At 34.5% G+C, this 12080-nt stretch overlaps 1 protein-coding gene across 1 annotated transcript in view; it reads left to right on the top strand.

Annotated features, from left to right (window-relative positions):
- The window catches only part of LOC139735009 (unconventional myosin-XVI-like), a 188753-nt gene that overhangs the window by 67328 nt on the left and 109345 nt on the right, over positions 1-12080 (top strand). Inside the window, exons 11-13 of the mRNA XM_071645783.1 lie at positions 3015-3125; positions 3997-4290; positions 5680-5794. Coding sequence (XP_071501884.1) covers positions 3015-3125; positions 3997-4290; positions 5680-5794 — 520 coding nt within the window. The remainder of the gene's footprint in view (positions 1-3014; positions 3126-3996; positions 4291-5679; positions 5795-12080) is intronic.

Here is a 12080-nt window from a genome sequence, read left to right as displayed (position 1 = left end):
TCATGTTTAAAGAGATCATCTTTCTCGCCACAATTTGTGCCAGACCAATCATTCATGAGGCAAATTGAACATATCCATCACAAGTGATGCGCCCCTGTTTGATAAACATCTCATTTCCACCCTATTGTATTCTAAAATAGCATCTCTTATGCATAAGCAAGACCAGTATTAATGTTGTGAAAAGAATGATCATACTGTGGACAGAAGTTAACTATGAGTATTGAAGTGCCAAAGATGTTTTCCGGTCAAAGAATATCTTTACTGTGGGTCTCCTACAGAAGATGAGGAATTAGATATTGGATTATCTCAAATCTCATTTTAATCACTCTTAAATCTCATCGAGTGGTGATGAGCGTGTTTCTTGTTAGAATCTGTTAACCCGTTGAGGACGAGTCCCGAGAATACTCGGACAGGTGTCTATGGGAAATGTGTGTTGTAGCAAAATCAGCCCCTCTTCAATGGGTTAATGAGGGTCCAGAGAAATACAATCATGGTAATCGATTCATGATGTTATGCATTGAGATGTATGAAGTCCCAGTAACTGTCATTGAGCACAACAAACTTCCTTTCCAATACTCTCCATAACAGGCTATCCTTAGATTGACATTTATATCACAGTTTTTGTCATCCTTTTATTGAAAGATTTTTTTACTAAAGGATGGAAGTTATTTACTTCAGTGTAGAGCAGTTTTTCAATTGGTTGCAGTCAAGGATAGAAGTATCACTTATATTTGAAAAGTATTTACATATCATTAGCTCTCATGCTGCCCTTTATTTTTCGAAAAAAAGAAAGCTGAAGTTCCATGAAGTGCTATATTCATTTTAAATTTGCATCAAAACAATTTGCCATGCAGTTTCAAAATCACTCTGAAGTAATTAATCAAGTCCATGTTAAGGACCATAGGGACCTGGATTTGAATACAAAAAATAACTAAAAGCAACATGAATGGAGCAAACTTTTTACCTCTCTGTCGCTTAAATTTCTTTCTTTTCTTCGACATTTTTCCCCTCCAATAGTTTAGATTGATAGCTTGTGGAGATGCATAAACTTTGCATGAATCAAAGCCTTCAAAGCAGACATGAATGGGAAGTGTAAGGATTTTCTCTTTAATTTCTGTGCATCTGTTTGCTTGGGTTAGGGTTAGGGTTAGGGTTAGGGTTAGGGTTCTCATCCTCTTCACAACTCTACTCTATTTAAATAGTGATTAGATATATGAAGAGTTTGTTTGCAAAAACCGATAAGTCCATATTTGCCAAATGGAGATATTTGCGATTAAAGGTCAAGAAAAATAAAGAGAATAATAAGAAAATTTTTACTTCTTTTGACCATAACTTCAAAAATGTACCTTTATATGTAGTGACCAATATATCATTTAAAAGGTATTATTTTATACTTTATGACAGAGACCATACTTTCAAAATCTTCAAAAATGGACTTATCGGTTTTTGCAAACAAACTCTTCATATCTTTCTTTATACTTTGCCTCTCAGAACATGAAGCAAGTACAGTTTTGAAATCAAGCAAACATAGCAGGAGAAATCCATCGTTCTTTCTCTTTAGGCTTTAAAGTGGCTACATGCTATTTAGACTTTTAAGACAATTTTGCAAGTTGATGAACTTACAATCGAGAAACAGAGCAATTGATTAAACATTTATCATTTTCTCTTTTTGAAAGAATAGTTAGCAATTTCTCACCATGTAGTTCATGTATATTTCATTGTGATACAGGAGGCAATACTATCATGCGTTCTTGACATCACAAATTCGTCAAAGTCATTCATCTCTTGAATTTCATGAAAATAAAAAGAATATGACATATTCAGTACATTGTGTGTGACCATATATATTCCATGTGGCCAGAGCAGTATCCATTGTAAAATTAACTCAGACATCAGCCGTATCTTACGCAAAAATCAAATATCATGTTTCACTGTTTCTTGGCATTGTAACTTACGAGATGTGCATCATGTGCCAACCTTGCTTTATGAGAGTGGGTTGGCATAGTAACGAATGAAATGGTTGAGTCTCACTTTCTGGCATTCTATATGTGACATCTTCGTACATGAACAAAACATTTGCTCAGTGTGTAATGATCTTGTATATAACTGATTCTGTTTGATGAAATGTTGTTGATGTAGGCCTACATATCTACTAACTTGATGATATGTTGATATTCTATGTACATACTTTACCTTTATCAATTTTGTGGTCATCAAAACATCAATAAGAAAATGATGGACGAGCATTTTGTTGGGTAAGATGTACAGCTCAATGCTTTCAATGAAAAAACATACATCTCATGACAATTTTGGAGAAACATTTCTCAAACGACAAAGAGCAGGTAAAGAAGAGGAAAGCACCTGAAAACTTATCAATTTGGTGCTGCTCATAGTTTTCACGTGACTGTGGTAATGGCAATCGGCAGTCATTACCATGTTAGCGCCATCTAGTGTCATGATGTAGGAAAAAATTCCACCATGCCACTACTGTAGTAGTGTCTATGCAAATTCTTTTCTCCTATTACTTATCTCAACTCTTGAGATCATGTGTGCTTGCCTTCATCTTGGATTACTTGTGGCCAGAGCCTACACTTTCCCTTAACTGTAATTTCCCCTCCATCTAGGGTTTACTTTATGAAACCCTGCTTAGTTGATATCATCATACAGTATACTGAGAGCTAGAATGTATATGAAACATATATGATGGCGAATATCACCATAGTAATGGAAGATTCTTCATATGCTAGAGTGGTTCTGATGTAATGTGCAAACAGTGCCTAAAGTTCGAAACTATTTTCAATGAAATTAACTCTTCTCTGTGAGCATTCTTCTGGTACTTTTGTATCTGAATAAATCCTCATATCACCGACGAGCATACATGCATTCATACATACGTAATAAATATGATAACAAATATTATATTTCTGTGATATGTAGTATGTTATGTATTATGAGACTTCATGAATGCATATCCATGCAAATGTGTAATATATTACCTCTCTCTCTCTTTACAGGTGTATCTCCCAGCTCCAAGCAAGACAGATGACCTCGCCACTCTACCGGAGCTGACAGAGAACACTATCCTCCAGGAGTTGATGCTGCGTTACAGCAGGGACATCATTTATGTGAGCCGCATCTTTTTTCTCATCCAGCATTTCTTCTTCGGTTTCTGTTTTTCCAGGATGACCTCTTGGATAGCCAACCAATTGATTATGAATTGTGCATATGCTTGTACATTATCTCTCCACCTATTATACTTCTATTACGTTCTACTATTTGAAAATATCAATGCTGCCATGTGTCTTAAAGTCATGACATGAAAGTGTTTTGATTTATATATTTGACATGTCACTTAAAAGAGACCTCAATGGGTCTATCAAGACCAAATATAAACATAAATCACTATTTGAAAATACCAAAATGCTGTAATGTATTTCATAGTTATGAGGAAAAAGTGTTTCATTTGTCACTTGAGACCTCAGTGAATCTATAAAGACCAAATGTAAATACTTTGATATGTATGATATAATCATATATATATATATATATATATATATATATATATATATATATATTATATGTATATATATATATGAAGAGTTTTGTCACAAAACGAGCTAACTCCATTCTTGCTAAGTTGAGATATTTGTGATTAAAGCTGCTTATAATGAAAGAAAATGAGAAGAAAATACAGGATATTTTTAATCATAACTTCCAGAATATTCTTTGTTATGCTACAAGTGAATGGTTGTTCTCTCTCTGATGATGGACTTATTTTGAAATGTTTAGAAATGGCGCTTAGCTCATTTTGCAAGAAAACTCTTCATATATTTCTAACAAATCACTACTGATGTACAATGTCGCAATGTTGTCTTACAGTGCACCTTTGAAATATCAATTAAGACATGCAGTACATTTATACAGTAACTGCAGTTTGCTCGTGGACCATCGATATCAGTGGAAATCATGAAAGCTTTTTTTTTTTTACCCAATCAGACCTACGTAGGGGACATCTTGGTGGCCGTGAACCCGTTCAAGGAGCTGCCGATTTACTCGCGCAAGTCGTCGCAGCAGTACGACGACCTCCTGGACCGGTCCTCCCTGACGCCCCACATCTTCGCCGTGGCGGACCGCGCCTTCCAGTCGCTGCTGCGGGAGCGCCGATCGCAGTGCTGCATCATCAGCGGGGAGAGCGGGGCGGGGAAGACGGAGTCGTGCAAGTACTTTGTGCAACATCTCCTCAGTAGAGCCAACAGTTGTGAGAATCTGCTCAACGAAAAAATTGAACAAGTAATCATCGTCAACATTGAACCCTTTCTCTTAATTCTCGCTACTGCGGTTAAAGGGATAGGTACAGTTTTGTTTGAGATGGGGCTTGAGGTTTCCAACTTTTTTTATATTGATTTTGTGAGATAGTGAGAAACCTGTAACAAAATTTGAAACAGTTTATGATTCTAAAAGGAATTCAAAGTTTATTTGATGAAAATTTGTTTCAAATGGCTGAGATACATTGTATCCCAAACAAAGTGATCCTAATAAAAGTTGGGACCCATCTTTCATTAGGATTGCTTTGTTGTACTTTGTTTTTCAATAACTTAGCCATTTCAAAACCGATTTTCATCAAATAAAGTTTAAATTCCTCCTAGAAATGCATGCTCTTTAACATTTCATAATGTAGTTTAAAAGTTCAAATCTGAATCCTCACCTCAACCAATACTATGCCATCCCTTTAAGCTTGTGATTCTGTCCTGATATTTTACATCAAAATTGATTTGAGTATATGAAGAGTTTGTTTGCAAAAACCAATAAGTCCATATTTGCCAAATGGAGATATTTGCGATTAAAGGTCAAGAAAAATAAAGAGAATAATAAGAAAATTTTTGCTTCTTTTGACCATAACTTCAAAAATGTACCTTTATATGTAGTGACCAATATATCATTTAAAAGACATTATTTTGTACTTTATGACAGAGACCGTACTTCAAAATCTTCAAAAATGGACTTATCAGTTTTTGCGAACAAACTCTTCATATGCAGATGAGACTGAACCAGTTTCATCTTCATATTTCCTCATATTGTTGATTGTAGCATGGAACTAAGATTGGAGATTCCAATTCTCATTTGTAATTTGTGTGACATCACACAAGGTGTAGTCAGGTCTTAATCAGAGATGCTAACTGTTAGTTTTTTTGTAGCATTTTGTCCTGGGTTTTTTTTTCCAAAATTACTTCAGTTTTCATGGAAAATACTGTTTCCAAAATTGCATAAATAAACATGTCCATTGCAGAAAGGGAAAGATATTGCTTTTCCACAAAAAAAAAATAAAAAAATAAAAATGAAATGCCTTTTCACTCCTTCAGAATACTGCATTGCTACCCTTAAAGTTAGCATATCTGGTTAATGAATTATACTCAGTGAATATTGAAACTCTGTATTTTGATATGATATTGTTGCTATCTTTCATATTTTGCTTTTCCATTTTTCATTAGGAAGTTTGTGTTAGATTGAAGTACATGTATTTGCATTAATAACTAAAACGGAGAAAAAAATGTGAATGATTTTCAGCTATGAGTATATGACAGGAAGTTTGAAATGAAAATCTTGTGAGTGAGAGTTAATCATAAATGTATTTCATATCATAGGAAAGTTTCAAATTGTTGTGTTTTTTTTCCCCATCAGGTCAACCCATTACTGGAGTGTTTTGGAAATGCTCGGACAGTGATGAATGACAATTCGAGTCGGTTTGGCAAATACTTGCAACTTAAGTTCTCTCTAGCAGGCAATGTTGTTGGTGGTGAGTGAACCCTTGTTATATTGACACCTTTTATTCACATCTCTTTGATTTCCATATTCCAAATATGGAACAATCAATCAATTAATAAAATGAAATCAAGCAATCAAGCAATCAAACTATGACAAGAAAAACAGGAGGAGTGCATTTTTTTTCATCGTGAATTGTAGATCGACTTTAAAAGTGTCTAGGATAATTGTAGGTGATGTGTGGCATTAACCAACAAGAAGCAATTATGATTTTATTCATTTTCATTCATTTATTCATTTTTCCTTTTTTGTAAACACATGCTACAGATTTGTTATATGGATACACAGGATCCCAGGCATTATGCATCTCATACAATGTAAATGTATACCATAAGTGTCTCAGGCAGTTATGATCATAATTATTGGATAGTTATAGCTCCCTCTATGTGCTATCAGCCAACAATAATCTCAAGGTGTCAACCTGGGGGTGTTTCATCAAGTTAGTCAGCACTGACAAGTTGTCAGTCTCTGACAATTTTAGTAAAATCCTTGGTTTTGATTGGTTGAGAAGCTTTGGTCACTGACTGTTAGCATGGTGATTGTCAGAGACTGACAACTTGTATGGGCTGACATCTTTCATGAAACGTACGGTCCCCAGAATGATCTTGGGCAATTCATTTGATGGGAAAATGAAAGGGCTCCCTCTATTTGATAACAGCAATAGCTGCTACAGTTTAATTGTTTGAGTGCCCAGATATTTTTATAGAAATATGCACTGTACAAATAATGCATTATCATTCTCATTCTCTCCATTTTTTTTTCATTCTGTCCATGCTGTAGGGAAGATCGATTTTGAATCTAGTGTTTAAACTCTAGAATAGATCAATGGTAAATTATGAAAGTTGTGATGAATTGAATTAAATTTGCCTTTTCCTGATTCAAGTGTAGAATACCTTTTTTCTGTGATGCTGTCATTCCCTTCAAATGGAAAACCAAAGAGGCGTGTTAAAGAAGAACACAGGATAACCTGTGGTATATATATATATATATATATATATATATATATATATATAACAGAGTGTGGTTGGAAATGACAAATTCAAGCATTGTCAAGTTTTCCCAAAATTCCCTTAAAAACCACATGAATCCTCCACATGGCTACAGGTTAGTCCAAGAGGTGAAAAGTGCTGAAATTACACAGCAAAACATGACAATCCCCTTGATTTTCCACAATTCTCAACAATTCACTTGCATCATCAGTTTTGCTGCAATTTCAGCAAAACTTGGTGAGTGCATCTAGGAGGGTACTATACTTCTGGAGTACTGATATCAGCAGAACAAGTTTTGCTGTAATTACAGCAAATCTCTTGGACCATCACACATGCTCAGGAAACATGATGTATGTGCAGGTCATGCAGACCAAATTTTGCTGTAATTTCAGCAAAATTATATAGGCCTTTGGAAAGATGCTGGAGTGCATATTGTAGGACCTAATCATGTTTATGATTTTTTTTTTATGCATATGTCATGGTTTGTTGAAATTGACAATATTAGTATGTAAATCCTAGCCTTATTGTCAACTAAATGCGATGACTTTGTCTCATATGATGGATTTCAAACATGTTTAGGCTTTCATTCTCCATGATATAGCTGACAGAAGTAAGACAAGTCACTCATCAACTCATTTTTTTTTCTTTCATTCTATTTCCTCTTTACACCACAAAGCATAGCTCAGTACATGTACATCTATCAACAGATACCAAATAATTATAAATGATATAGTGAGATTTGTGTTTATCGTTGAAATACATTTCTTTATTTCCATTTTTTTTTGGGGGGGGTGTTACAGTTTGGTACTTGATATGTAGCGTTTGTAATACGCATGGGAATTCATACAAGAAAAAGAAAAATGCTTTATCAGAAAAGAAGAATACTGACAGCTTTGTTAAATCTAGGCAATATACATATGTACATTTACAGGCAGAACTCATGCCAAATACTAGGATGCTGCATGTGCTTTCTCATCATTTCAAAAACACTACAATCATTATGGCATCTTGGATATGAATTGCTCAGATGATACAAACTTAGGATAAATAAAAGACATATACAATTTCATTCAAAATGATTTTGTCATATTGTTTACTTTTAAATAGCTTCATTGACTAACAGTCAGGCCTTATGAATAATAATTGTAAAAATTTTATAAAACTGCTCCCATTGATTGATTGAACACATAAAACAAAACAAAAAATGACCTCACAAAAGTTTCCTTCTCAGAAAGGTGATAAGTCTTTCTAAATAGAGATAAATAGCTGTTTTTATACTTTCACATGATTATGAGGCTTATTCAACAAACTTATAGAAAAAACAGTAAAACACAAAAGGGACCCACTCAAAAATAAATCAAAATGGAAGAAAATGGATACATTTCTTTTTTCTTTCAACAATATTTGATGAGCTTTGCAAATGGTTTGTTTGCTCTTTCTCATATTTTAAGTGTTTGTATTCATTTTATTCATTTATTTATCTATTTTTGCATGTAAAATTTCATGAAATTATTAAGTCCCCAACATCAGGGACGATTGAAGGCGTGGAGGTGCCAATGACCCTGTAGAAATATTATTTTACTCACCTTTAAAACACCTGTAAGTTCACACATCTACACCACATAGCGGTCACATGTGTCAAATTTTAACCTTAATATTCAAGACTCAGGGAGGTTTCCACAGTATTTTTGCGTGATTTCCATTGAAAATATCATGTTGTTACCATTGGCATCACATTGTTCAACAATGACCAAAGAATGAGTTTGCACATCTGTGTAGCATGGCAGTCACATGTGCCAAATTTCAATCTAAATGCTCAAAGACTGAAGGAGTAAGCTGAATCCACAATATTTTGTATGCTTTATAGGGGAAAAAATTGTTACCATAGTAATGCATAGTTCAACAATGACAAAAGATTAAATTTGCACATTTTGTACTACAGCAGTCACATGTGCCAAATTTCAGCTAAATGCTCTAAGACTAGGGAAGTTAACTGTTTCCACAGTATTTTCGTAGGACTTTTATTCAAGATATGCTGTTACCGTGGCAATTCATCGTTCAACAATGGCAAAAAATTAAGTTTGCACATCCACATTTTGTACATACCATAGTGGTCACATGGGCCAAATTTCAAGCTACTGTAAATGCTAAAAGATTGAGGGAGTTGGCTGAATCCACAGTATTTTTGTATGCTTTTTAATGAAAAGATATTAGCATGGCAACGCATAGCTCAACAATGATGAAAGATTAAGTTTACATATCTACGTACTATAATGGTCACATATGCAAAATTTCAAGCCAAGTGCTCAAAGACTGAGGAAGTTGACTGAATCCACAGTAATTTTGGATGATTTTCATTCAAAATATGCTGTTACCATGGCAATGCATCATTCAACAATAACCAAAGATAAAGTTTTCACATCATAGCAGTCACATGGGCTAAATTTCAAGCTAAATGCTCAAAGATTTAGGGAATTAGCTAAAAAGCATATAAAGGTATGCTTTTTAGTGAAAAAATGCTGTTACCAAGGCAACATATTGATAAACGTCTAGATAGAAGATGTGTTCTGCACTTCTACACAGTAGTCGTCACATATGTGCCAAAATTCAAATCAAGTACTCCAAAAACACAGGGAGTTAGATTAATCCACTTTTTTTGTATGATTGGTACAAAAAACTGCTGTTGCCATGGCAACATATTTGTTCACACATACATAAATGGCATCTTGCACAACTACACCGTACATTGACGGCATCTTATATCCCAAATTTGAACTGAATTGCTGTAAAACTGATAAAGTAGTTTGATCAACCACAATGTATAAGATTTTGTCAAAATTTGCTGTTGCCATGGCAATGCATTATGCAACACTAACAAAAAGCGTTTGCACATCTTCCTTTGAAAGTGATCATACATGCCAAATTTGGGGTCAATTACTCAAAAAATGAAAGAGTAGTTCCATCCACAACATTCTGTAATTTTTTTTTTTTTATTTGCTGTTGTCATGGCAATGCACCAGGCGATACCAATGAAGAAAGTGTCTTGCACATCTTCTTTTGATAGGAGTTACACATGCCACTTTTGAGGTTAATTGCTCAAAAAATGAGAGTAGTTCAATCAATAATTTTTAACGAAAATTTGCCGTTGCCATGGCAACGCATTATGCGATACTAACAAAAACGGTGTCTTGTACATCTACCTTTGTATCTCCATGGTTCAAAATAGTCTAGGACCCTGTTTAATCAAAAGATATAATTGATTTTAAATTGCTGCCACAGACTTCTATGATAGAAGTCAATTTTGTAATCAATTCTAACTCTTCATAATACGAGACCAAGTACAGTGTAATAGGATTTAGGGCATGGCGTTAGAAATCGCTGTTTCATGTTCACAAAAAGTTTTATGTCTGGTTTCGATGACACTTGTGCAGGCTGGTAATTTTCATCTTTATTTCCTTTTTTTTTTTGAATTTCTATTTGCGCATCCCTGTGTCTTAACCATCATAATTATATCACCTGTCTTTAATAAGAAGGGATAGCAAAAAGTAATTACCATCACAAAGATGTACACACCTTCCCCAGAGAGTGGCTGGTGATACAATAGGCGTTTTCACATCAGCCCGATGTTTCGAAATAGCGCGCTATTTGCTGACTATTTTCTGCGAAAAATATCTCGAGCTTGGATTTTTATCGGGCTGATGTGAAAATGCCTAATGAGACACAAGTCCATTGTATTCCAAACTGTGCGGCAGACCCAGTTTGGCACATGCTTTAAATATTTTTGAGTGGCAGCATCGAACATCTGGCAAAGGATATAAGATGGTTGTGACTCCATTCTTTTTAACCTCCTTGGATTTATAAATCACACTTTGTGTCATTCTGTGATAAGGCAAATATTAAGGACAAGTCCACCTTCATGTACATAAGGATTGAGAGAATGCAGCAGTATTAGTAGAACACAAAGTTTGAGGAAAATCAGACAATCCGTTTAAAAGTTCTAAAAATTTTTAAGTATCTGCGCAGTCACTGCTGGATGTGTACTGCTACAGTGTTGGTATATGATGTCACTTGCATACAACGACTGAAGGAAAATAAAAAAGAATTTCACAAAACTTGACTTTTTGAATAAAGTGCGCTTTTAATCGACCTGTTACTGAAGTATGTTAAGGGTAATATTATTCCCCCTGTCTTCTGAAAGAGAGAAGTTGAGTGTTCTTGTGTTATGCGAGAAAAATGGGAATATGTTGAATTTTCTTTATTCTTTCTTTATATCATTGTACACATGAGACATCACAAGCTATCGTTTTTTCATCCAGCTGTGGCTGAGCAGAAACTTCAAAATTCATAACTTTTGAACGGATTGTCCGATTTTCCTCTAACTCTCACTGATATGTTCTACTTAAATTGAAATATCTTATTTTGCTGCATTCACTCAACCCATATGTCCATATAGATTTTTTTACTCTTATGTTATAATGATCTGTACTACCCTAAATCATGTGGCACACTAGTATGCATTCTGTGATAACTGATGCATCTGTTAAACTACTAGTACCAGATACTTGAAGGTGCGACCATTATCTCCTGGATTTACATCTAACTTTGGACTGATGCTGCTTGTTGGTGATGTTGTGTGAAGCTGGAATCCATCAAACTGATACCCTAGAAATGAAATGAACAAATGAGAAGAGTTAAAATTTGTACGGAGGAGAGTTCTGCAAAAACTGCAACATGTATTCTTTCACAAAGCAACAGTGTGCTGCTCTGTACAGTAAAGCTTACAATAATGTACTGCAACATATTTTTACATTAATTTTCATTTTCATTTTCTTCCCTTAAAGCTTAACATTGCTCTAATGCCAGAGACAAAGTGGTAAACAAACAAAATACAAAATGCTTGCTCCTTAGATTCCTAATTGTACAAGAATTTTTCTACAAGTACCCTTAATTAATTACAATATTATTTCTATTCAAATCTTTAAGTCCTACACAATAATGGTAAGTCTACCACATATCACATATTGGTGCCTTGTTACACTGTTTTGTAACATTTGCTATTAAGCAGGAATTCCATTCCAGGTTCAAGCTGATTTTAGAGCTTGTAAACCTGGCAAAGGATGTGGATGAAAAACTAGCAAACTTCAACATTCACATTTTTAATAGTTTCCAAATGATTGCAAAACCTAAGCAGGGGATTGAAAGTGTTGTGAAATATTTGTGGGTGTCCAATTTTAGTTTTTGATTTAAAATAAAACAAAAAAAATAGGACAA

This window comes from Diadema antillarum, unplaced genomic scaffold, assembly GCF_040938485.1.
Source record: "Diadema antillarum isolate AM-2024a unplaced genomic scaffold, OU_Dant_1.0 seq00000561_RagTag, whole genome shotgun sequence".
Taxonomy (NCBI): domain Eukaryota; kingdom Metazoa; phylum Echinodermata; class Echinoidea; order Diadematoida; family Diadematidae; genus Diadema; species Diadema antillarum.
This window is presented reverse-complemented; position numbering and strand designations above follow the sequence as displayed.